The sequence below is a fragment of the Sturnus vulgaris genome, chromosome 1 (genome assembly GCF_052056855.1).
Source record: "Sturnus vulgaris isolate bStuVul1 chromosome 1, bStuVul1.hap1, whole genome shotgun sequence".
NCBI classification, from domain to species: domain Eukaryota; kingdom Metazoa; phylum Chordata; class Aves; order Passeriformes; family Sturnidae; genus Sturnus; species Sturnus vulgaris.
This window is the reverse complement of record NC_142243.1, coordinates 6,570,181-6,594,560: the sequence shown is the minus strand read 5'-3', so window position 1 is coordinate 6,594,560 and position 24,380 is coordinate 6,570,181. Positions and strand designations below refer to the sequence as shown.

At 38.8% G+C, this 24,380-nt stretch overlaps 1 protein-coding gene across 9 annotated transcripts in view; it reads left to right on the top strand.

Annotated features, from left to right (window-relative positions):
* KMT2C (lysine methyltransferase 2C) overlaps positions 1-24,380 on the top strand; it is a 189,755-nt gene that overhangs the window by 69,214 nt on the left and 96,161 nt on the right. For all 9 annotated transcript variants that reach the window (XM_088158694.1, XM_088158785.1, XM_088158636.1 and 6 more), the window contains exons 4-6: positions 4,176-4,382; positions 7,563-7,702; positions 9,337-9,446. In XM_088158694.1, the coding sequence (XP_088014820.1) occupies positions 4,176-4,382; positions 7,563-7,702; positions 9,337-9,446 (457 nt within the window). The remainder of the gene's footprint in view (positions 1-4,175; positions 4,383-7,562; positions 7,703-9,336; positions 9,447-24,380) is intronic.

Genomic DNA, 24,380 nt, shown 5'->3' with positions numbered 1-24,380 from the left:
CTGTTGAAGGTCACACAACCTCCCATGGACACAGCTGAAGATTTCCAGAAGCTCACGTGGGCACGAGTGCACATCTGTGAGATACGGGCCACAGTGTAAGCAAAATGTGTTGGCCTGAGCCCGTCTGCACATCTGCTTGTTATCAAGGAGCCTTGGCTGACACAGGATTACCCAGTGCCATTTTCCAGCTCAGAAGGACCCAGCAGGGGCTTCTGCTTACTCCTGGAAGTACAGCTACACGTGTTGGTAATCGTGATGCTAAGGCTTAATTCTGTTAAAAAATAAGTTGGAGGGTCTCTCAGTTTTACCTTAATTCTGTGACTGAATATTTGCAAGCAAGCCAGATGTTTCTCCTCCTCTGGTTGTGATTTAATATTGTGCAATTAGTTGCCCAATACTGCATGTGTTGAAATGAAGTTGTTTCAATGGGAAAAGTCTGTGTTTCAGCATGAGTCCTGATGACTGTCATCAGTCAAGTAGAGGAAATAGTGACTGGTCTCCCTTCCTTCAGGATTAAGTAGCTGCAGGGCATTTTGTTATCCTTTGTCAGGATGTGGACAGGGGAGGATTATAGCACTTCAGATTCTTGTCAGGGGGTTGAGTAAATTCTGCGTGAGGAAGAGACACTGACCCGATGAAATAAGAACCTGTAGAAGAGAATGGCTGTGAAAGAGTGATGGGATCAACGTGTTTCTTGTTAGAAAGGGCATCCTTCAAACAAGATCCAAGTCTGGATCCCCTCCCATGGCTCAATGGGAACAGACATTAGCTTCAGACATTACTAGCTTTTCTGCCTCTTACTGCATCTCCAAAACCCAGTATGTCTGGTTCATTCTGAGCATAGTTTTTCCTTAGTGTTATGTATTAAAATTTCTGTGCATTCAAATCTGTGAAATCCACCGGGATGAGGTGAGGTATAGGAGCACCTCCTGGTAATAAACCACCTCTGGATCTTTAAACCTTTATAAGAAAGTAGCATTTGTCATGGGAAAATATGTGATTTAAGGTGAAGTTACAGATAACGATGAACTAAAATTTCGAGTTGGAGCACCTAAGATACATCTTAAATGGAGTACTGATGAGCTTCTTTCTCTTTTTTCATACTAGCTTATAAAAAGATTTGTGACACATCGTCTCTTGCTTTTTATCCCATTTTGAATTATCCTCTTCTTAAAATATGTTAATTATGATAACAGATCTAGAGATTGATCTTAAGATTTGCCAGTATCTCTTATTTCGTTATCTTCAATATGAGAGCTCTTCTTGCATCACAGATTTAGATCCTCTAATTGCATATTGACATATGGAAAGTAGATTTGTAAGTACTTTCTGCAGTCCTCAGATGATAGGAAAAAATCTCTACCTTCTGCCCATACAGACATAACTTAAAATATTTACTGAGCACTTAAAGCTAAAAGGCTAACGTGATGGAAATGGCCACTTTGTATGGCCTGACAAGGCAGCAGCTGTGGCATGTCAGGAGGCAGAGGAGCATGGCTTTCCTGCAGAGGGTCTCTGCAGCATCCCAGCAGAGGCTGAGAGTTCACTGCCACTGTTTGTGCCTGTCTGGCTGTGGCTACAGTCGAAGCCCCTCTGCTTTCTCCCCTGGAAAGTGTGGAACCTTTTTTCCCCCTTTGTATAATCTCTCCCCTGTATCTCAGCCCCACAGTGGTCCTAGGCACGTTCTCCTGCTCCTGTCTTTAACTTCTGCATCCATGTGCTCACAGCCTTCAGTGGAGGCTCCCCCAGCCCCCTCCCCGTGGCAAGCACTCGGTTCAGCTGCATTCCCCAGCTCTCCTGAAGCAGGAGCAGTAGCACAAACCATATGATTCTTGACAGCTTCACAGCTGTCTGCACCACGCTGCAGAGTAGCTGTGAAACTCACTGCTCCTGTTGTTTCACTCCACTCTGCCTGCAGAAAGCTACTGCTGTAAGTTGTGATGTTGGAGCTGCCTTACAGGCTCCAGAAATACCAGCTTTACTCCTGTATGCCTTTTCAAATAGTACCGCTTGAAAAGTTAGTTTATTTTTTTCTTAATTACTGTTTCATATTTTTCTTTTATAGACCTTAACATTATTGCATATTTGCTATGACTCCACTTTAAAGAACTTTGTTTATTTGTTTGTAATTATCCTCAAGTCTTTTAATGAGCAGCGATAGTCTGTCCTAACAGGATGTATGAATAATTATTTATTCCACTGTGGCTAATCTTGTGTTTGTAACTAGTGTAATTTATATATCATGGTGTTGCCTGTTTAAATCTCTTAAGTCTCCTCACAAGTCTCTTTAGTCTCAACCAGCATAAATAGCTTTGCTTTCTCTGCTTAGGAACTCTGCCTGTGAGGCCAGATCAGGTTACACTGGCAGTCCAGTGGTTACAGTCACTGACAGACAAATAATAGTCTGTTTGTTGCTCTGTCACACTGAAAGCTAGCTATAAAATAGGCATACCTACTGTTCAGGGTAACTGTTCATTTTTCACTGCTCTCACACTACCTTTATCCATATTTTCTTTGGATTTTTTTGTCTTCAGATATCTTTTTCTAAAGATTTCTGGAACGTGTCAGACATTTGCCATCAGCTCCGGGGGTTGTGCTGGCTCATGCTGGTTGTGTGTTGAGGCAGATCAGTGAGGGATGTGCAGCCGAGGCCACGAGATGAGGACAAATGTTTCCTAACAGCACCAGGGAAGGTGTAATTTCAGTATCATGAATGGGGCTTACTTTATCTGCCCACCAAACCTGCATGTTCCCAGAGGTCCATCTGCCTTAATGAAAGTGCAATCCTACCTATCAACCATAGATAAAAGCATTTGGCTTCATTCTGGTCTTCATTTTGGGCTCATGATACACTTCTCTCATCTTTAGCATCTGACTGTCTGGTATTATCAGTAGTAGTAGATCAGTTCAGGTTTCTTGCTTTTTCTTTATTCCTATTGTTGCTCTATGGTGAGGGAAAAGGAGCCATCCCAGGGTATGATAAACCAAATCTCAGCAGCTTTGCTGGATTCTCAGAGTTTTCTGTTCAGATCTGGAACTTTCCTTTTCCACTTTAAATTTTTTCTGTTGCTGTTCTTGTCTCTCAAGACTGAAAAGCACAGGAGGCTTTATTTTTCCCCCTAGAATTTAGTAAATATTTTGCAGCAGTTTAGCCTTAAGGTTTTCTCTTCCCCCACTTCACTTCCCTCCTCTCACTCACACAGCACAGAGTGTCCCAAATCCAAATGTGCCACCTTGGAGATGCACTAAAATCTATTTAAATGGCATCCAGGCATAACCAAGCCTCTATCCAAGTGCCTGATTCCCTGAGGCATCTTTTTGGGGTCTTTGGGGCATAAATACGAAGAAAACAGAATTGCTCATTTAAGCATGAAAAAAAAAGTGTTAAATGGCCTTCCTTTAATGCAAACTACATTAGTTGCAGAAGTTCACATTTTAAGTTTGTGGGTATGTTTATTATAGAAATATTTTTCAGTAGCTTCCATATGATGTGACACAAGGAGTGCTGTCAGAGCTGTCATTTCAATCCTGTCGCTATGTTGTGCATGTTAAAACATAATTGCAAATGGTACAGGGTATTGCAGCGGTCACAGTTCTGTAAATATAAAATTCCTCCAGTAAAACTTTTAGACATCATTTTGTTTTTAAATATTGAAGTAAGTGGCAATGGTTGGATTTGTGTATGTGGTATGCTCTGGCATGTGTGACTGTAGCTATTGCTGTGGTTTTCTCATTACTCCATTTTTCTCCATGTTAGTAAACCTTTTAGTGTATAGTATTTACACATTGTGTTACACATAAGCTGTATGTGCTTCCAGAAAGGTGTATGTGTTATAATGTTCTATGTGTTCTGTAACATTTTGATGCCTTTTAGCAAGCATGTGTCTAGACACACAGAATTTTGGAAATTCTGATAATTTGAATATAACATGGACTTTTTTAAAATTCACTTTGTTAATCAGGCAATTTTTTGAACAGAAAAAAAGGTCGTTTAATGTAACTGTTAATTAGCTGGAAATAGTGTTTCTGAATGCTTAATTCTGATACCTGACAGCACGTGGGAGCTTCTATTGTCTTGATATAAAGGGTTAAATTAGCATGAAATTTGCTCTTTGATGGGGCATCCTCTGCTGGTTTTCCCCCTAATAAAGAAGTAATGATCTTCCCTTTTACAGCGAACAACTCTGCGCCTTTTGTTACTGTGGAGAACGGAGCTCATTAGGACAAGGAGATTTAAAACAATTCAGTCCCACTCCTGGGTATGTTATCCCATGGAAAAACCAGCCTTTAAACAAGAGTGAAGCCAGCGACAGCACGGATGGAGCTTGTGAGAGAACTCCAAGGCAAAACTCAGTGCCGCGCAAACAGAGAGGCCAGAAGAAGTAAGTCTGTCCTACAATAAATACGTAGATTTTTATTTTGCATGAAATTCAGGAAGGATCCTGACTGGTTCTGTACTACAAAAGGCAATGAACTTGTATTTTACAAATGTGGGTTTTTAATATTCATAAAGGTTTGTAAGGAAAATCAACATGTACAAAAACCTGACTAAAAGCAGAATGCCAGAGCAACCAACACCTGAGTGGTATAGAAGTGGTTGTCTCTTCTGCCTTTTAAAAATGGGATTGTTTCTTCCCCAAGTGAGAATCTTCACTCTGGAAGAACACAGAAAAGAGACATAGCTACTGTAAAGCACAGATCTATTTGTGATGCTGAAGTAAAAGGGTGGAAGAGGATGGATTTTTGACACGTCATGTGTTGTGTAGCCTGGAATAATGGGCAGGCTCTGATTAGAGCCTGGTTAGAGCTTCTCCTCTTGCCTTCCAGCGCTGGCTGTCACCCTGGTGCCAGTTCTGTTGAGGGCACACAGCAGTGGTTCCTGCCGTGCAGGAGTGGGGTTTGCAGGCAGCTCTCCCAGAGAGAGGGGTTGGGTCATGGTCCCCAGGCCTCTCAGTGACTGTGAGAGGTGGCAGGGGCATACCTGGCCCTGCAGCAGAGGGTGCTCAGTGCATGGTTGGCACTGAAATGGGTCTGCTCAGAGCCATGTCTTTATGGGTGCAGGGAACCTGTCACTGGGGACTTGTGATGACTTGGGTTCATTCCCGGCTGATGGTGAATGTGGGATCACTCAGTGCTGTCTGTGTGACAGAGGGGCTGCAACCCCAGAGAAACATGAAGGGAGCCAGTGGCAAAGCAGGGTTACAGACCAGTGAGGGGCTGTGGGTGTGCGGGGTTGGGGGCAGTGAGGGGCTGTGGGTGTGCGGGGTTGAGGATTCTGAGGGGCTGTGGATGGTGAGGGGTTGAGGGCAGTAAGGGGCAGTAGGTTGTGCGGGGTTGAGGGTGCTGTGGTTCGGCTCTGGGCATTGGGGGATCTGCTCTGGGCATTGGGGGATCTGCTCTGGGCATTGGGGGATCTGCTCTGGACATTGGGGGATCAGCTCTCAGCACTGGGAGAATGGCTCCGGGCACTGGGGGATTGGCTCTGGGCATTGGGGGATTGGCTCTGGGCATTGGGGATTGGCTCTGGGCATTGGGGGATCAGCTCTCAGCATTGGGGGATCAGCTCTGGGCATTGGGGGATCAGCTCTGGGCATTGGGGGATCGGCTCTGGGCATTGGGGGATCTGCTCTGGACATTGGGGGATCAGCTCTGGGCATTGGGGGATCAGCTCTGGGCATTGGGGATCGGCTCTCAGCATTGGGGGATCAGCTCTCAGCATTGAGGGATCAGCTCTCAGCATTGGGGGATCAGCTCTCAGCATTGGGGATTGGCTCTGGGCTCAGCCCAGTTGGGGAGGGAAGCTTGCTGGAGGTGGCTGCTGGCTCTGCCAAAGCCCCCAAGTCAGGCCTGTCCATTGCTGTGCTGCTGCTGCAGAAGCTGCTCAGAGCGTTCTGCACTCGCTGAGGTTGCTCGGGTGTACGTTGTACATTTTTGTCACCATGTTGGTGGTGGAACATTGTGTAATGCTGATATAGAAAAGTGGCTTTTCTTAAAGGTAATGAAAGTAACACCCTCGTCTCAGGCTGTATTCTATAGGTATATGAAATACTATTTTCAGAGAAGTCCATGGAAAGTGTTTCTGTGCAGGGCGAGATTGAGAGTAAATTGAGAAGTTTCGTAAATGGATTGGTTTGATGTTATGAGAAAGCTTTTTTAATACAGAAAAATGCCTTGTCAATTGGGATTTAGTTTTTCTCAAAGATCCTTTAAGCTTCGGTGTTGTGAGTAGCAATTTGATGTTATAGAGGAGGCTCTGCTATCACGGGAGTGAAGCACTGGCACAGGCTGCCCAGAGCAGTTGTGGCTGCTCCATCCCTGGAAGTGTTCAAGGGCAGGTTGGACAGGGCTTAGAGCAGCCTGGGATAGTGGAAGATGTCCCTGCCCATTTTAAGAGGGTTGGATCCTTTCCAACCCAAGTCATTCTGTAATTCCAGTGGACATGAATTGTCAGGAACCAGTTTTGTCAAACAGAACATAGTGCTTTGTTAGGGAGGTTTTAAATGGTGATAGTGTCAGAATTAATAGGTTATGGGGTAGATCTTTTTTTAAATTATGCACATGATGAAGATACCATGTAATATTAGAAAACTTTTAAGATTTCTTGGGTGGTTCAAGAGAGTTGTTACTCTTTCCCCATAAACTAAGGGGTTTTAAAATGTATTTATGAATGTAATGGCCAAAGTAAAGCAAAGTAAAGCAGTTACCACAGGTTAAAATTCCAGTGGTTTCTATATCTACTGACAAATGCATACGATTGAGTTATTAATAGCAGAGAGTAATCAAGTTCAAAGAACTTTAATGGAAAATGCAGCACCACCTTTCCTACCAATTGTTGAGGCATCAGCGATCAAGTCTCTTATCAGTATGTCTAAATGCACACCCTTAGATGCCCAAGATACTCTTTATCCTGCAGGAAATAAAGGCAGAGTTGTTGCATCAGTTTTTTTTTAAACACAGTAATCTGAGTTATGTGAATTGTTTTCTGTTGAGATTAGAATTTGGGGAACAGATCAATAAGGTTATAAGTTAGTACAGTATAGGAGTCTTTATATCACTGCATTTTTTAATCACCCCCCCCCTTTCCTCCAGCTCACCCCCACTTTTTCTTTTTCTTTTTTTTTTTGACATCTGATGGAAGTGTATAAAGATATTTATTTCCAAACAGATTTTGAAGTCCTGGTATTTTTTTCTATCTTCCCCCGGTAGCTGTAGTATTTTCTATAGGCACCTCACCTCTGAATGTTGTTACCTCATTCTCAGTTCCAAGGGTTGGGCAAGTTTTAATATCAAACAGAATCAAACTTAAAGAAATGTGTGTGTCCTGAAGAACTGGAAGAGAGCAGGCTTGTCTACTAAATAGCAGCTGTAACTGGCAACTGTTATTGGGGAAAAATGTTTGGATAAAATATAAGGAGGACTTTTGTTCATGTTGATTTATATTTTATCATACTAAAAAAAAAATTTACTAATTTGCTGTGGGTTTTGGATAATATGTGAGTATCTGGCTAATTGAGCAAAGAATGTGGTCACTTCTAAGTTTGTTTTTCTGCTTCCTGATACAGATCTCGATCGAGTATAGCATCATGTACAAGTGTGAGCACCCAAACTGCTTCTGACGATCAGGTTGTCAAATTCTGGGATGAACTCAGTTTAGTTGGCTTACCAGATGACATTGATATTCAAGCCTTATTTGAGCCAACAGGTAAGATCCATTGTCACCCTCCTTTTTCTCCCTGTCCAGTAGCAGTACAGTAGCCCCAGTGACACGAGTGAAGTTTTGCAGCTGTTGTTTTTTTGTGCTGTGCTGTTTGTCAAGTCTTTGATGGTGCTTTGGTAGCTTTTTCCCGTGTCAGGTTGTGTTTTTGTAGTCTCTCTGGAAAAGAGAATCCTCAGCTTTGTGTGGGGAAATATTTGTAATCTGCTGCTGAACTGGTGTTCAGGTAGTAATACCTTTAGTACCATGATTCTGGTTTGGGGAGAAAAGCAAAAGGAATGAGGCACAGCTTAATGTAATTCTCAAAAGTCATAATCCTATGATGTTGCCTGATCTCCTGCTGCAAGTGTTATTGGAAACAATGGAATGGAAGATTTAAAAGAGCAGCATGATTAGAGAAGTAGAGCCATCATGCACGTGCATGCTTCCAGGATCTGCAGGTTTTCTGTCAGAAAAATGTCGGGTTTATCATCTACTCTTTCATTTGAATTGAACTTCTCTCTTAATTAAGTTATTAATTACTTTTTCAGAAGGCATCTGTGTCTAAATGCTTTGATGCCAATAGTCCATTCACATATTTTGCTCCACAAAATGGAAATACATTTACGTAATAATAAAAGTGTCACTCTTTCATTAGTGTGGAAGCTTATTAAAAGAATTAATTAATTAAAAGAAAAAAATTAAAAGAAAAGAAATCCAATGGTTTTGTTTAAGTAGTTTTGCTATAGTGTGTGTAGATGGGTGAGTGTAGATTTATCAGTCTACATTTTAAAAGTTGCTGTTATTTGTAAATGACTCTTCCTAAACCCATATGGAGATTTTTGGGAATTTTTTTTGTAGCTTGAATTATTAAATTTGCCAATACTTAATTTCAACAGCTAGTGTAAACCATCATTTCTAATTCCTGTATAAAGGAGTCAGTGAATTCCTTTGGAAGTATGCATCATTTGCATTGTTTTTCCCAGAATTGAATTAGAAACCTCTTGTAAGAGTTACCTATTGAATTCTACAAATTCTGATTTTTTTTTCTTAGGTAGGTGTATCTCTATACAGTGTGTGTTGTATTTTGACACCATTTTCTCAGTCATTTATAAGAGTTTCTGTTCATGCTGTATTTTGAGCTTTTGAAAAAACACTTTTTGTAGCTTCCTAAAGCATCATATGAGCATATTCTTCATGAACATACAGATATCCAGTCCTTGGGAATCATAAATTAAGAGTACATACCTAGGGAAATGTTATCTACAGTGAAATACAAAGTGAAATGGAGCTCTGTGTGTGTGTGTTTCACACAAGCATTGAACGTAGAACCAAAGTCAAAGAATGTTGTGCACCTCAATGCTATCATTACATGATCAGCCACTTGGAAATTATAAACAAATAGAAAAGGTGTGTTGTATATAAAAGAAAATTGCAGTGTATTTGCTGTCTGATAGTAACTGTAATATATTCAGTGCATGATAATACGGATTTTCAATGTTGCAACAAGAAAAAAAAGGGGGGGAGAAGACTTCTCAGTTTTTTTTCTGTCAAGTATTTACTGCCAGGACTGAGTTCCATACCTGGAGGCAGTGCCTGACAGAGGTGTCCAACGCTGGTCCTTTCTCTGTGTGCACATCCAGGTCACTGCTGGGCTCATCACCGCTGCGCAGAGTGGTCTGTGGGAGTCTGCCAGACTGAAGAGCAGCTGTCGCTGAACGTGGACAAAGCTGTTGTCTCAGGGAGCACAGAAGTGAGTAAAAACACCTGAATGCTCGAGTTCTGTAAGAAAACAGGGGTGGGTAGGGTTGATAAAAAGACAAATGCAGTACACAGTGTGACTAAAAACAGCCACATATGGATCTCCGAGCTCCCATTTTTAATAAGGTTTCCTTGGGAAGATCCTTGTGCTAAAAACTTTTGTTGCAATTTCTTAAAAAGTTTTATGGAGTTGCATGGAATATATCATAATATATATAATACAATATAATATATATCTATCATTAATTAGTTTTGAGGTAACTAGAATGTAAGAAGAACCAGACCAACAAAAACAAATTAGAGACAAAAGAAAAGTTGAGTTCAATTAGCAAATATTCTGATAAGAAATATTTATTGTACCAATTTATGTCCTGAAATTATATCACTCAAATGGAGTAAAAGAATTTCTCAACTACTTTCATGCTACAAAAAGCAGATTAGTATAAAAAAGCCTGTGTTTGCCATGAAACTTATGTTGGTACTCTAAATACTCATAGAAATACACAGAAAAATATTTAGTCTTTTAAATTGAAGTGGTAATGTCTTTGGAAAAGTAAGTACCTTTGAAAAGGATGAACTTGTTCTGGTGTCATATTCTGGCACTGTTTTGTAGTATTGGAGATGTATTTCACATTGGTTTTTCCACATGCAGCTGTATTCCTGATCATATTTAATAATGCCCAAGAGGGTTTGTTAATAACTTTATTTTTTTATACTAAATCAGCCATGCTATCAACAAATCTTTGTAATTTTTGGTGGTTTTCCCATGGTTATGCTTAGGCCTTCTTGAATCTTACTGCTTTTCATGCATTGTAATAGAACAAAAAAAATTGGCATAAGATACCAGTAGATGTTCTCCATCGTTGGGACTAAAAAGATGCTTTCCATCAGTCTTTCAATACAAGCCATAGAATACAGCTTTCTTTTTACCTTCTTCTGTTCATATTAAGTAAATGCTTTGTTTTTGAATAATTTATTTAATTTCTGTGTTTCTGCTTTCAAAATAAGACTATTCAAAATGAGTGAACCTGATGGTATTAAGTTCTAGATGAGCTTGAAAACTTTCACACATTTGTGTGTATGTATAAAAAACGATAGTAAGAATTGAAAGAATTTGCCCCCATGTTTTTGGCTTGCATTTTGTGATGAGCTCATTCCTGTCTATAGTCATTTCCTCTAACAGAAATCCTGGTTGAGATGTTCAAGTTTGTGTTTTGCTGTATTGAATTTCATCCTGTTTCCGTTATTTCAGTTTCATTTCTTACTGTCCAGTACTGTGCTCCTCCCCTGTGCTAAGGGTGATGGTGCCTCACCTTTATGTCATCAGTACCTTTTCAAGTTTTGCATAAATGTTTACAGTGGAATCACTTAACTACAAATTTTTTTGAAGAATGAACATTGGTCTTTCAGTTTCCGTTTTGGCCCCGTCTTTTCATGTGCTGCACTGAATCTTCCCTACTGATCTTTTCAAATTCTGCAAGTAATGTTTAGATCTCCCTGTTGTACATATTTCATGGCAATGCAGAGAGAGGAGAGGATTTTGAATCAAGTGCCATTCTGTGTATTTTCTATTCAATCTTAGCTGAAGCCGTTGAGGAACTTTCTTTGTGTAGTCCAGCAGTCAGCCAGCAAAGAATGACGCTGGTTCAGTTATTCTCTTTTATCTTTCTTGTGATATCCCCAGGGAGAGCTGAGTAAAGGCACAACTGTGATTCTGGAAGAATAGCTAGATGGAATTGGACTTCTTTATCCCACCATCACACCAGGGATTTGTTAGCTTTTTATTTTATTTTTTTGAAAAGTGAGGACCAAACTCTTCTGTAGTTCTCTGTTCCTGACTACAGAGAAATGTAGTGATTGCTCAAGGAGTTTGTGTGGAACTGGCTTGGAGCCCAAGTAATCCTGTGTTTGCTTGTGTCCAGGCTGTAATGCTTGGTAATAATTTTTCCACTACTTTCTAACTTGTTAGTAAGATAAAGAAGGCAGAAAGAAGTGTAAGGTCCTGATTGTCCTGTGTGATAGTGGAAAAGCTCATCTTTCTGTGAGTTACTTTTAAAAAGTTTAGAATGAAAGGCAAATTAATTAATTGAAAGTATGTGTTTGTGTTTGCAGCATCTTGTGCTTCTTTTCATTTGAGCTTCTTTCTAATGGGATATTCCTGCATTTTAAAGGAAAAGTTCTGTTCAGATGTTCTGAAATCTGTTGGCCATGCAAATGCAGCTATGTGCTCAGGGCATACAGAAAAATAGTTTAAATAAAACCAAGCTGTATGCTGTTTCCTCTGCTTGCCACCAAATTTGCTTTGGGTTTGTTGTTGTTTGCTTGGTAGGGGATTTCTGTCTTCTTGGAAGTCCTTTTGGCATGTGGAACTGGTTTGTGATGTGGTCTGCAGCACTGACATATTTTCTTTACTGGGAAAGTATGTTTTCTTTTCCTTCTGTTCATGTAAAAATGCATACTTGAAGTGAAACCAACTTTTGATAATATAGTCCATTGGTTTAGGTATTTTAGTTTTTGGAGAGCATTTTGGGCCTGTTCTTACCTTGAGAGACTCTTTAATTTGTAAGCTACATTCATGTTTCTCATTAGTTAGCCTGCCTATTGTTTGCAAATCTGCTTTAACTGGATATGACAGTGTTTCTTATTACTCTGTTTACCAGTTGAGATGTCCATTTGGCTTCACTGAACTTGTGATTGCATTAGTAAAGCTTGTGTGGGCATAACTTCACTGACCTGTTCCAAAATACGTATTTTTATCCATTTTGGTTTTCTTCTGGGCCCTTGGCTTGCTGATGGTTTAAAACACAGCACTACAGAGATTTCAGAATCTGTGAATGTCTCACAAAATACCCTGCTTAACGTGTCTTTCTTCTTCAGTTCTTTTGATTTGCTCATTGTGAAGGCCTGGCAAAGGCACCTGTCCAGCTTGTTTCATGTATTTGTGTCTAGACAGAGGTGGATTCTTTGTCTTTCTTTCAAAGTCTGGAGTTTGCCATTCTTTACTATTCATGAGTGCACAAACCTGCATCTGTGAGGTGTTTGAAATCCTGTGTATCATGTTGGTTTGTGACAAGGGACAAAGAAAAGCTGGAATATACAGTCAGATGTGTGGTGGAGGTGCCTTGCTTATCTCAGCAGGGGAGAGTCATGGCTTTTTTCAGACCTGCTTTCTAAGTTTAGGAGGTCATAAGGAAGAACTGGTGATCTTGGTGACAAACTCGGTGCCAGAACTTTTCTCAGGATGACTCCTGAGAATTATCCTGAGATATTATTTCATGGGGTTTGGGAGTAATTTTGCTTCAAAGTTTGAAAGAAAACTACTCTTCAAAATATAACTGGGGGCGAGAAAAGTTCCAGTGATTTGTTTGATCCAAAACTTAATTTTCTTATAGTTCTTGTTTTGCTCAGTATATAAAATTCACCATGGTAAAGAAGCTGTTCTGTTGTCAGCTTCAGGAAGATACTTTTATTGGTGTTTCTACAGATACTTCGTGTAAGATGCAAAAACAATGTGAATTATAGACTTAATAAGATAAACTAAGCAAAAGAATCTGATTGAACATAAATTAGAGTTTTTTCCCTGGGAAAAAAGTGGACAAGTGGAGTTTACAGGTTTTTCTTGTATTTTTCGTTTCAGTCTTACACTTCTGCAACTCTCCTGCTTTTTGATATTTGGAAATGTGAACTTATATTATCATGTAAAATACAGAGGCCTTTAAGGCTTGCATTTGTTCAGCTTTTAACAAGACTGATTTCTAAAACAGTGGTTCCCAAAATATTTCCAGGTTTTAAAATAATACTGTGTAATTTTGATGTTTATTTTGCATGTTTTGAGTAGGTTCCCGTTCATTTGTCTCCAGTCAGCTGAGGAAAAATAAAGTTTGCCTGTCTTACATTGTCTAGCCATAGCTACTCTGTGTGCTACAGCGTCCCATGTAAGGTGGACTGATTTTTGTCCCCCAGTATGTAAATAACTCAATTCAGAAAGCGAGTTTAAGGAAGTAGATAATGTGTTTAAACTACTTTTGAACAAAATTGGCACAAGAAATTAATGCAAGGGTAACTTTCCCAGCCAGCTTTTTCTTCTGATAAGATGTAGAAAGCAGTTTCCAAGTCTCTGTGAGAGTTTGTCAAGGACACAGAAGTCAAAGAAAACAGTGTTGGTGGAAACCAAGAAGGAGGTTCCTATCTCTTGAAGACCGAATAGGAGAAACATGATAATAATGAGAAGTCTGTTTTAAATTCTTTGCTCAAGATTTGATTCTACTGTGATGCCTACCAAACTAGATCAGAAAGAAATAAGATGAGGAACATGTTTGCAAATCCTTTAAAACTGTCCACATTTTGATTGTATCTTCATCCCTTAATCTCAGTGTACTTCTCATTTTGCTGAAAATTGTCCTTGTCTTTTGTGGTGTGTGTATTTTATTTGTACTGCTTCAAGTTGAAAACCAATTTGGCCAAAATGATACTTCCTTTTCTTGTTCCTTATATGTAAAAGTGAGCATCAACATCCTAATGTAGTGTTAACTTCATACACTGGGGAGGATTGGGCCTGTGTAATGGCAGCAATTTTTTATTTGGTTTTGTTGAGAAAAACTGTGTGAGAAATGGCTTAGATGACAGAATCCTGAATGTCAGCTTCATGTGTAACTCAACCAAGCTGAACAGAGCATGGAGTGATGTGGGATTTTTCTAGATAGAGTGCAGGATTTGCAGTTCTTTGATGCTTTAAAAGCTCCGTTCTTCCTTTTTCATTATTGGAAGAATGACTTAATTCTTAAATCCAGAGAAAAATGCATTATGAGAATGTAATATATCATAATTTATAGCATTTCTACGCAGTGTCCTCTGCATTTGCCCATTTTTCAAGGACGAACTTTGTAACAGGAAACTAAAGGAGCACCTCTGGTATTCAGAAGTTCCTTTCTCAACCCTTGAGTTTTTTATGGTGCTTTTGCACACAGCAGGCACTTGGCTTTTCCTCATCTCTCTTCACTACAGCTTGGGAGGGACTACCTGGCTGTTCTTGGGAGTGGCTTCTGATTTTATCTTACAGAGTTTTTTTTTCCTGTAGTTGCTTTTGTCCTGCAACTGAGGAAGTACTGCAGGAAGTTCTCTTCCAAAATAACATCTACTTTTTTTTTTTTTTTTTTTTTTTTTTTTATGGGTTGGTTGCTGTCTCATAGAGAACTCCAGCACAGAAAGTTCTAGAGAAAGAAAGACTGGAGAAATGGTGACATACATCTCACCAAGGAGACACTTGCATCTGCTTTAGGTCAGTTTGGTAGTTTCATTCAGTTCCTGGCATGTTTTAGACATACTGGAACAGTTCAGCAATGGGGGCCATGGGCTACTTAAGTTTTCCATGAATTTCCCTGTTATTTGGAGTTTCTCTAGAGATCTCTAATAATTTCCCTGCTGTTGAGGATACTCATTGTTTTTACAGGGCCTTACTGACTGAGGGAACAACTTAAGGGATAGTTTAACACTGTAAATTACCTTCTGTGCTTTACTCTGTTCCGTAATGGTTTGGATTTTGGTCACTTAAGGCCAGATCCTTGTTGTCTTGAAGAATGTGAATTGTTCTTAGAGCTTGCAGATGACATCAGAAATCCTGTGTCTGTTGTTTTATAGCTGTATTTCCCAAGTTCTGGAAAGCAGCTGTGGTGTCTGCTCATAGCTGGCTCTGATTTAGACATTTAATTCTTCTGGAACACCTTTGTGCATCATAAATCAGCTTTGGTAAATCTGTTCAGTTTACAGAGCTGCCATGGGACCTCAGATTTTTTGCAGGTCCAGCAGTTTGAAAGCAGATATTTGGTGCTTACTAAGATCTACAACTTAATTCTCGTTAGCATTGTCAGGTGAACAGTGATTAAAGTATTCTGTCATTTGAACCAAAATAAGCTTTACCATAACAAGAGCTTAGCTCATTTGAGGTTACAGAATGATTTGGGTTGGAAGGGATGTGAAAGATCATCCAGTTCCAACTCCCCTGCCATGGGCAGGGAAACCTTCCAGCAGATTGCTCAAAGCTTCATGGCTTCAAACAGAAAGAGAGAAGGTTTAGACTGGATTTAGGGTGGAAGCAGTTCTTTCCTGTGAGGTGGGTGAGGATTGGAAAAGGTTGCCCAGGGGAGCTGTGGCTGCCCCATTCCTGGAAGTGTTTGAGGCAGGGTTGGATGGAGCTTTGGGCAGCCTGATCTGGTGGAAGGTGTCCTTGCACATGGCAGGGAGTTGGAACTGGATGATCTTTAATGTCCCTTCTAACCCAAACCATTTGACTCTATGATTCTGTTTTTCTTCTGCAGTGAAACATAGAACAAAAAAATGTAAATTGCAATTCTGACAGAAGAGTTTTGTTACCTATCAAAACACAACACCTCTGAAGCTACAGACTTAAGGACTCAGCTTTGAAAACATAGTTTTCATTTCTCCAGTTGTCTAATAGACCACATTTTCCAAAATAAAATACATTTTTCTAGATCCCTGCTGGTATTTAAGACAATGAAGTATTAGTTAAAACTGAGTAAATGCAAATTAAGAGCTTTGAGATTCTCCTGGTACATTTTTGTAATTATTTTGGCACCTAAATTATGGATACCTTGGGATATATTAGACTCCACAGTTGGATGTGAATCTTCAGTGGTGTATTTGAAAGTTTGCAAGGATTACTATAAACTAGACTGGTCTGTCTTGAGTTACGGTCAAAGTGAGAGGCAGTAACGTGGGAAATAGGTGGCTAAAGTAAAAGCTAGCACTTCTGATGATTGAAGGGGTCTGGATATTATTTTAATTTTGAATTTTCCATTTATTGAGGAAAACACCTTCATTTATTTTCCTAGTCTTACTGACGTAATTGTTGTTCACCTCGGAATACTTTGATACTTTGGTAGCTCTGGGTTCCTGGTTGAGGCAGAGGTTGTTAGTAAGGGTTAATTGTTGCAATGCAATTGGGGTTTATTGAGTGAAGAGCTGGTCTGGTTTTTCTTTCCCCACCATTTGTTAGAAGGATTGATACTTCAGCTTTGTACTATGTGGTGTGAGATACTCTGTTATCATTAAGTAACTTTCAAGTCAGCTGCCCAATGAATAAAGTAAAGGCATGCAAACCTGCAGTATTAAACAGAAGGTGTTGAATTGAAGATTTGTTTCTCAAATAATCTGAGTAATATTAGGATTTTACCCAGTCAAAATTTTGTTTAAAATAAATACAGAATTTGTAAGTAATTTTCCCATAATGTAACATTTTTATTATTAATGTTCCAGTAAAGCCAGTACTGTACTTCAGGCTGTTATTTTTTGGGGGGATTTTTACAGGTAGAAAAGTTTATTAGAACTGTGAAGAAATACTTAATTTAGTACTATATGAAACATGTCCGATTTAGCACTTTTTAAAATCTGCATCTCAATAAACAAAAGATGTTCCTTTCTTTAGAGACACAAAACACTGATCTGTTTATGTGCTAATGTACAGTAGAGTATCAATATACCAAATATCAGCAAAGTGGGTGATTTAGAGCTTTTTCTGGGTACTTGTTTATGATTGATTCTTATCAAGTGCAGGTACTTAAATGTCACTTTCCAGTCTCTGTAGTAGGTCCTTGTTTGATAACCTGTTATCAGGGTGATTCTGACCTGTTGACTGGAGGAAGGAGCACATGGCCATGTGAAACTTATTTAGCTATTGTTATTTTTTTGATTGTCTTCATCATGTTTATTGTATTTCCAAGAGGAAGACAGGCTTTAATTTGTGAATGACAGTTCGGAGAAGAATTTGCCTTCTCAGATGAAGCAGAACAAAAGATGCACATTTTTAAACAATTTTTTTTTTGAGATTTTTCTTTTGATGTGCTTTGTCAGGAACCTTCTGTGAAATAACATTATGTTTGTATCCCTACCTATTTGTTTCCAAGTATATGAAAAAAAAATACTGTGAATTTGTGTGCAGATCAAGTGGTACTGTCAGTGCACATTGGAACTCACTGCTTAGAGTAAAACTGTGTCTTGTTCCTTATTTGGGCCATTAGAACCAAATTCTAGAGCTTACTCTTGCCAGGGACAATGACCAGTGCATGGATTCCAGTACATATGTTTTAGATTAAAGTAATAAACTTTTTTTCACAGTGAAACAGAACTTTTCATGAACTGTCACTTCCTTGCAGCACACAAACACAATTTCTCTTACTTCCATTGCTCTGTGTCCCCTACAGTTTTGCATATCTGAACAGAAGCACAGTGTCATTTCTGGCAGGTGAACCTTCCTGAATGATCTTTACCATTACAACTGCATTTGTGGAATACAGCAGCAAACGAGAGAGGAAAATATTTGGGTTACTTAGGCAGCACTAAGTGTCTTTCCTTAAGATGGTTCGTGTGGCTTCATCTGAAGGGGGAAGTGTTTAATTTTTCAGCCTGATCCATTGTTTTTGTCTCCCAGAGCAGTGGTCCTGCTCTGGAGCCAGGAGGAGGTTCCAGGGAGCTCACCGTGGCAGTGCTCCCATGGCACTCCAGTAGGAAAGCAGAGTCAGCCTTAGAGTTTTCAGTGTGGGTTTCTTTCAAGCTGAATGCTTTGAAAAATGCACCTTTCTCGAGCTCCAGATGTCGGATAGGTGGGTACCAGAATTGAGAGAGAGATTGCAGCTACAGAAACGTTTCTGAGAGGGTTTTGATGCTGAATAGGTGATAGGCACTGAGGGCAGGCTGAGCTGTAGGAACCAGACAAAATGGACTGGGGGCACAGAGAGAGACTGAGAAACAGCAACAGCCCAGGAATGAAAGCTGAAGAGCCTTGCTGAGAAACATGAAAGGGCCTGTGTTCCTGGAGGAATTTCCAGTGCAGGTTTCCTTTATTCGCTAACATTCACTGAAATAATTTACTGAAAGCTCTGTAGTGAAATTGTTCAATGTGTGTTCCAAACTGCTGAAGTGTGTTTCACAAAGACTTTTTCTTCCCTTTGCATGACTTGAGTAGAAAACACTTTTTTTCATAATATGTCAAAAGAAATCCTCTTTTTTTTTCTCTGTCCCCACTTCCCTTGGCGTATTTCATAAATGTTACTCTGAGCATTAAGACAATGACATAGTAGTTCACTAACATTCCATTGCAAGATTTTATAATCTGAGGAGGGGATTATGTGTTAAAACCAGAGGGAACTGGATCTCTGAAGAGCAAAGAAAACCCACGAAAGGAAAATCACACTGTGTCTCCAATCAAGAATGTACCTTCTTCCTTGGTAATGTGTCACTTTGCTGGTGGGACTGACCCATTTTGGGGCTTTGGTGTAGAAAATGAGAATGCAGATACTTGGGCTCTTCCTTTCTCCTGTCTTTCTGGGCTCAGCAACAATGGCATAGTCCTTCAATGTCTACAAAAGAGAGAAAAAGTCAGTGGAATGCCTCCAAACTCTGTATATGGAACAAGGAAAAAAGATCTCATTTTAAAATGTATGAAAATATTAACAAATTTATTTAAATAATTATGCTATTAATATTTTCAGAAAATAAAAAAAGTTGAGCTCTGTATGTATTTAAAAAGTTGAGAAACTGTACCCATCTCTTAACCAGCATGCCAGCAGTAAGTTTATAAAAATTTACACAACGAAATGTGGCAATACACCAGTCTCCTCACCTTTTTAGGTGTTTAATGCAGCCCTCCTTTTCCAACCTTATTACCACCTCACTCATGGTTGCTTGTGATTTAAATATTTTATATTCAGTCTTTTCCATAGCTCATCTGGGGTTTTTTATTGTTGGTGCTCAAGGGTCTAATTTTGCCTTTTGTGTGATGGTTATATTTATGAAAAAAAGACTAATCAGTCTTTTGGAATTAATATTGGTTAGTTTCAGTCAAGGACAGGTTCTCATTATGCTTTGAGCATTATAGAAATAAAAAGGCCTCTTCAGCAGCTTTTTCCTTAATATATAGCATAGGAATAAAAGGAAAAAATACCTCAATGGGACTAGTAGGTGTATTTGCTCAGCTGTAGCATTGTTTGCTTAGTGTTACACAACTGACTCTAATCTAGGTTTCACAGCAGTTTCCCTTTTATATAGTGTTTTATTTAAGCATGTCTGTTAAATTTATCATGAATGTGAGTCACGTGGTTTTTTTTGAATGAGAGCTTTACAGGCCAGACTCTTTAATGAAATTAGAATTATAAAGGGGTTCTGATTATTCCGGTCAAAAGAGTCTGAGGGTTTCTCCTGATTAATATAAATTATATTGTGGGTTTTCATTTGGGGTTTTCACCTATTCTCAAAAAATCTTACAAACATGCTTTAAAACTCAGGAGTACTCGTATTAGTCTGTTGGCATCAGTTTGCTTTTTAAGCAGTAGCCTAAAAACTACTTCTGAGATTGGTGTACTCAGCAGCTCACAAAATCAAACCATTAGCAAAAAATAGTTTTGAACTCCCTGAAGATTTTGTTATTGACTTCCATTAGTGTAAGTTCTGTCCCAGAGTTGCAGATTGAGCATAAATATTGCAGACATCAGTATGAAGTAGTGCCATTAATGCAGGTGTCGTTGAGTGTTTTTTTAATAACATGGAGCAAATCAGGCATGAGAGGCATCATAGGAATCTTCACAAATGTGGAGCAACTGCCCTTCCTGTGCAAGTGCATCACCTCAGTGGGAAATACAGACATTACTTGCATTAAAGCTATTTTTCCTAATAGGCCACTGTTGATAGTCGTTATTTATGTGAAAGAATTAATATTGTTTATTTTCATGTATATAGTTGTCTTCTCCGTTCTGCAGATCTGACCTGGGAATAAAAAGTAGGCAGGCAATAGTAGGTCTGCTGCCAGTAATGAATGTGTAGGTGTTCCATGAATCATAGTCATGATTAATTAATAAGAATCCTATTAAATAATATTAATTTAAGAACTGATGAAGTGGCATGTTCTCAAAGCAGCAGTTCACATAAGTTGTTTTTTTGTACCGGTGTGTTTTCAGTGATACTAATGGTTTTCCTCAAAGATGTCACTTTCCTCTTCAGTACATTAGGGAGGGAAAGTAGCTGTTATGAAATAAAGAAATATTTATTTCTTGAAGCATCTAACATGGGTAAAACAACTTGATACACTATATTTCAGTGTCATAGTCTCACTTCAGATACATGTATTTAAGATGCAGTCTAGACACTTTTTTTATAAAACTGCAAGTGCTTCCACATCTAACCTTTCCTTTTGCAGTTTTTAATTTATACTATAACATTTCCTTTCTGTTCAAAAAATTGTCGCCCACTCTGCTTTTCACCCAGTTCTGCTTTTTTGCAAAGAACTGGGAAGAATGACAGAATCTGCAGAATAAATAGTGAATCTGAATCTAAATACCTAATCCAACCAAATATCCAGGCAAATACTGAGGGGTTTTTGCCTTTCAATTATTGGAGGTTGTTACAGAATATTAGGTGTTTGTGTGGTATTTCCAGGGAAATGACAAATCATGAACCCTTTAAATGCAAATAGAGAACTTCTGTAGAAATGACACAAGAAAACAGTTCAGTTGTTATTGTTATTCTTTGAGCTTTGTGAAGGAAATGCTCATTTCCCAAAATGTAAATGGATTTGATATGTTCAATAAGTAGGAGGTTCAGTTTTCTCAAATGTCATACCAGGTGAGTTTTTTTAATGAGAGTAACTTGAAATAGATGGCAAATCATTGGGAAGCCCGTTACCATTACATATCCATCACATCAGAATGTGCCTTGGGCACCTTCAGAATGTTTGCTTCCTGTCAGACATAAAATACTGTGATGGATAAATCCCCCAGTAAAGGTCGGCCCTGGCAGCAGTGCTCACTCGTCTGGGAAACTGAAAGGTCAGGATGCACAGGATTCTGGTAGGACTGGAAGCTGAGCATCTCACTAACATGTGCTTGTACTTTCACTCCTAATTTTATGTGAGCTTGGTGTGTGTGGTGCTTCTGGAAGTTCATTTCTGTAGGTGAGTGCTCTCTTACAGTCTTAGGCACCAGTTGAATGTTTTTCAGCATTTTCTGAACTCTTCTAATCAATTTTGTGGTAAACCATCTCTTGCCTTATGGGTGTTTTAAGTAAAATACTCATCCTAGTACTGTGACAGAATTGTGATCTTAACACTGTCACAGGATTAGGATGTCATCTGATGCTGAGATTTCTATGCCATCAGATAAAATTGGTTTTAGAAAACAGTGCAATCATCTTGATTGTTTTAACCATCTGAACAGCTCTCTAATACTACTGGACTGCTCACATGAATTAGCTGAGCAGCCTGTGTCTCTTGAGGAATTTATTTGTTGTTGATGATGATGATGAAGCCCAGGAACCTCAGTGAAGTGGACTCTGCACTGTGTCACCGTGGGGACAGTCTGTGTTTAGGGCTTGTGACCTTACAGCCTGGTCTTTGTGGAAAATGCCCTGTCCAGAGCATGAGAGAGTCCACAATAGAACTCTCAGAATCTCAGACTGGCTCCAGCTCTCTCTTCAGGCACCACATCTTTTGTTGACCCAGATTGTTTCCCCTTCACTAGCTCTGATGTATAATTCATGTTATTTCAATGCGGTTTTACTTTTGATAAAGGAATAGGATTTCCCCATTTGACTGTAAACATGGTGAGAAAAAGCTTTTAGGACATTATTCCAGCCCTAGTTTAGCTGTAACCAGCTGAAATATAAATATCAATATCTACTTGTCCTGTCGTTAGAGATTAAGGAAAAGCATTATGAAGAAGTAGGACTGTGCTTGGTTTGACTTTGTGGCACAAATGAAACAGAAACTTCATTTAATTGTTTGTACCTTTACACATAACAATGTTAAAAAACATTGTAGGAAAGAAAAATGGGTTTAATGTTAGAGACCAAGTAGGAATTGGTGCTGGAATAGAAGAAAATATGTACATTTACTAAGGGGATCTGTGACATACAAAGCATAACACTAATCTCTGGCAGTTCTTTTCCATTTGATGGCACTAACATTTCTATAATTAAGAGCAATGGAATTATTTAGAGGAAAACTGTTACAAGCCATTCTTTTTTTAATTGAACAGCTGTAATTTCTACCAATGGAGCAAACTATATTATAAGAAAATGATTATTAGTTTAAAATGCAAAGTTAAATGAATGCAAAATTAACAAACAGATGGTGAAGAATTATTGTGCTTTATTTTACTCCTGGGTAAAAGGGCTCATGCAGGATTGTAAAAATGTCATCACACTTCGTAAACCTGAAAGCAAACAGAATTTGCAGTTGTGCACATCTGTTTTGGGACACTGCTAGAGGGTTAGAAGAATCAATGTTGTTTTCAAATAAGGGTATTCATCAAAAGGATATCATTTACTTAACAGTTATGGCTTCTGCTAAGCATCAGACTTAATGTTCTGTGGAATTCATTACAAAATTTGGCAGCTTTTTTCTTCACAAGCTACTGAGGCAACATTCTGCAAAACTGAAACAAACAGCCCCTTCTTACCCTCACCTCCCTGAAGCCCAGAACAACAGTTGGATAACCTGCTTCAGTGTTTGACCAGTAATTTTAGGGTTTTAAATTCTAGGTCAAGATGTTGCACTTCACAATGCTTGCCCGAGGAATGCCAAGGAGCAGGATGGAAGGACATGGGGCTTATTTATTTATTTCAGTGGCTAGTGAGTTAAAGAATTATATAATGTTTGGGAATACCATGTCTTGGGAGAAGCAATGGGACATATACATGTAAAGTGACTAATTCAGTCAAATTGAAAAAAAGCTAAAAGCCCCAGCCAGATAAAGCATGTCAAGTTTTTATTGGGAAAGAAATTATATTAGTGTTCAAGCTGGTAGTTTCAAAGTATGCCACCTAATTGCTTTGTTTGAGCTCAATTTACAGAAATTAGTGGACTGAAGATGTAGGATTTTGTTTACGATGACTTTGTGCCATTTGGAGAGTGCAATTTAGGAACAGCCAAGGAAATAGAAATTATGAACAATAAGGTACTGATTGCAGTCAGTGGGGAAGGAATACTAAGGAGGTGCTCACTAATGAGGAAGGTATTAAAGGCAGGAAATTCTTGCATTTTTTTATGTCTCTACATAATCCAGAGTTTCTTGTCACTCCTTCCCTTCTATTACCTTGTAAATTATATGTGTCATTGAGTGTATATATGACTTTGGTTGACATTAACTTTGTGTTAAATCAGGGTAATGTATCTACAAAATCTTTCTTAAAAGAGTGCATTATTAAGACAATAAAATGAAAACACAGAGTAAGGCTATGTCAGAAGACAGGTTGTCTGCACACAGCATCATTTGCACATGGTTAGTGTCCATTGCACACAATTAATGTCTTTTGTGCCTAGGCTGATTATGAACCTTTAATTCTATGGTCACATGCAGAACAGTTTGTGTCCAGTTCAATCCATAGGATGGACATTAGTAGTCTTAGTATAAACCTCTTCAATATTCCATTTTTTCATTATTGTTTAGTGTGTAGGTATGTAGACTATGGAGATACTAAAAAAGAATGAAAGAAAAAGAAAGAAATCCTCATTTCTGCATGAGTTTTTCTATAATGTTTTTACTGTAATGAACATGTAAATAACTTGTCTGTAATTTTTTTAATCGCAGATTTACATAGCCTGGTTATGTATCTTAAGCTACATTTTCCCCCAAAGAAGTTGTATTTACATCTGCTTATTTGGATAGTAAATTGAAAGAGTTTCAAAAATACTCAGACTTAGTTGAAAAGGTTGCACTGATGTCGCAGTTCTTCCTTCACTCTTGCAGTTGTGAGTGCACAATCTTTGTAGAAATTAAGGCTGAATTTTTACAGGGCAAGGAAAACTCCTGGCTTTAAAGAGTAAAATTAAGAGGTAAAAAAAATTAAGAGAAATTTTACTTAGTGCCCTGCCCAGTATCATCAAGAGCTTCATGGAAGAAATGAAACTACAACTCTTCCGCAG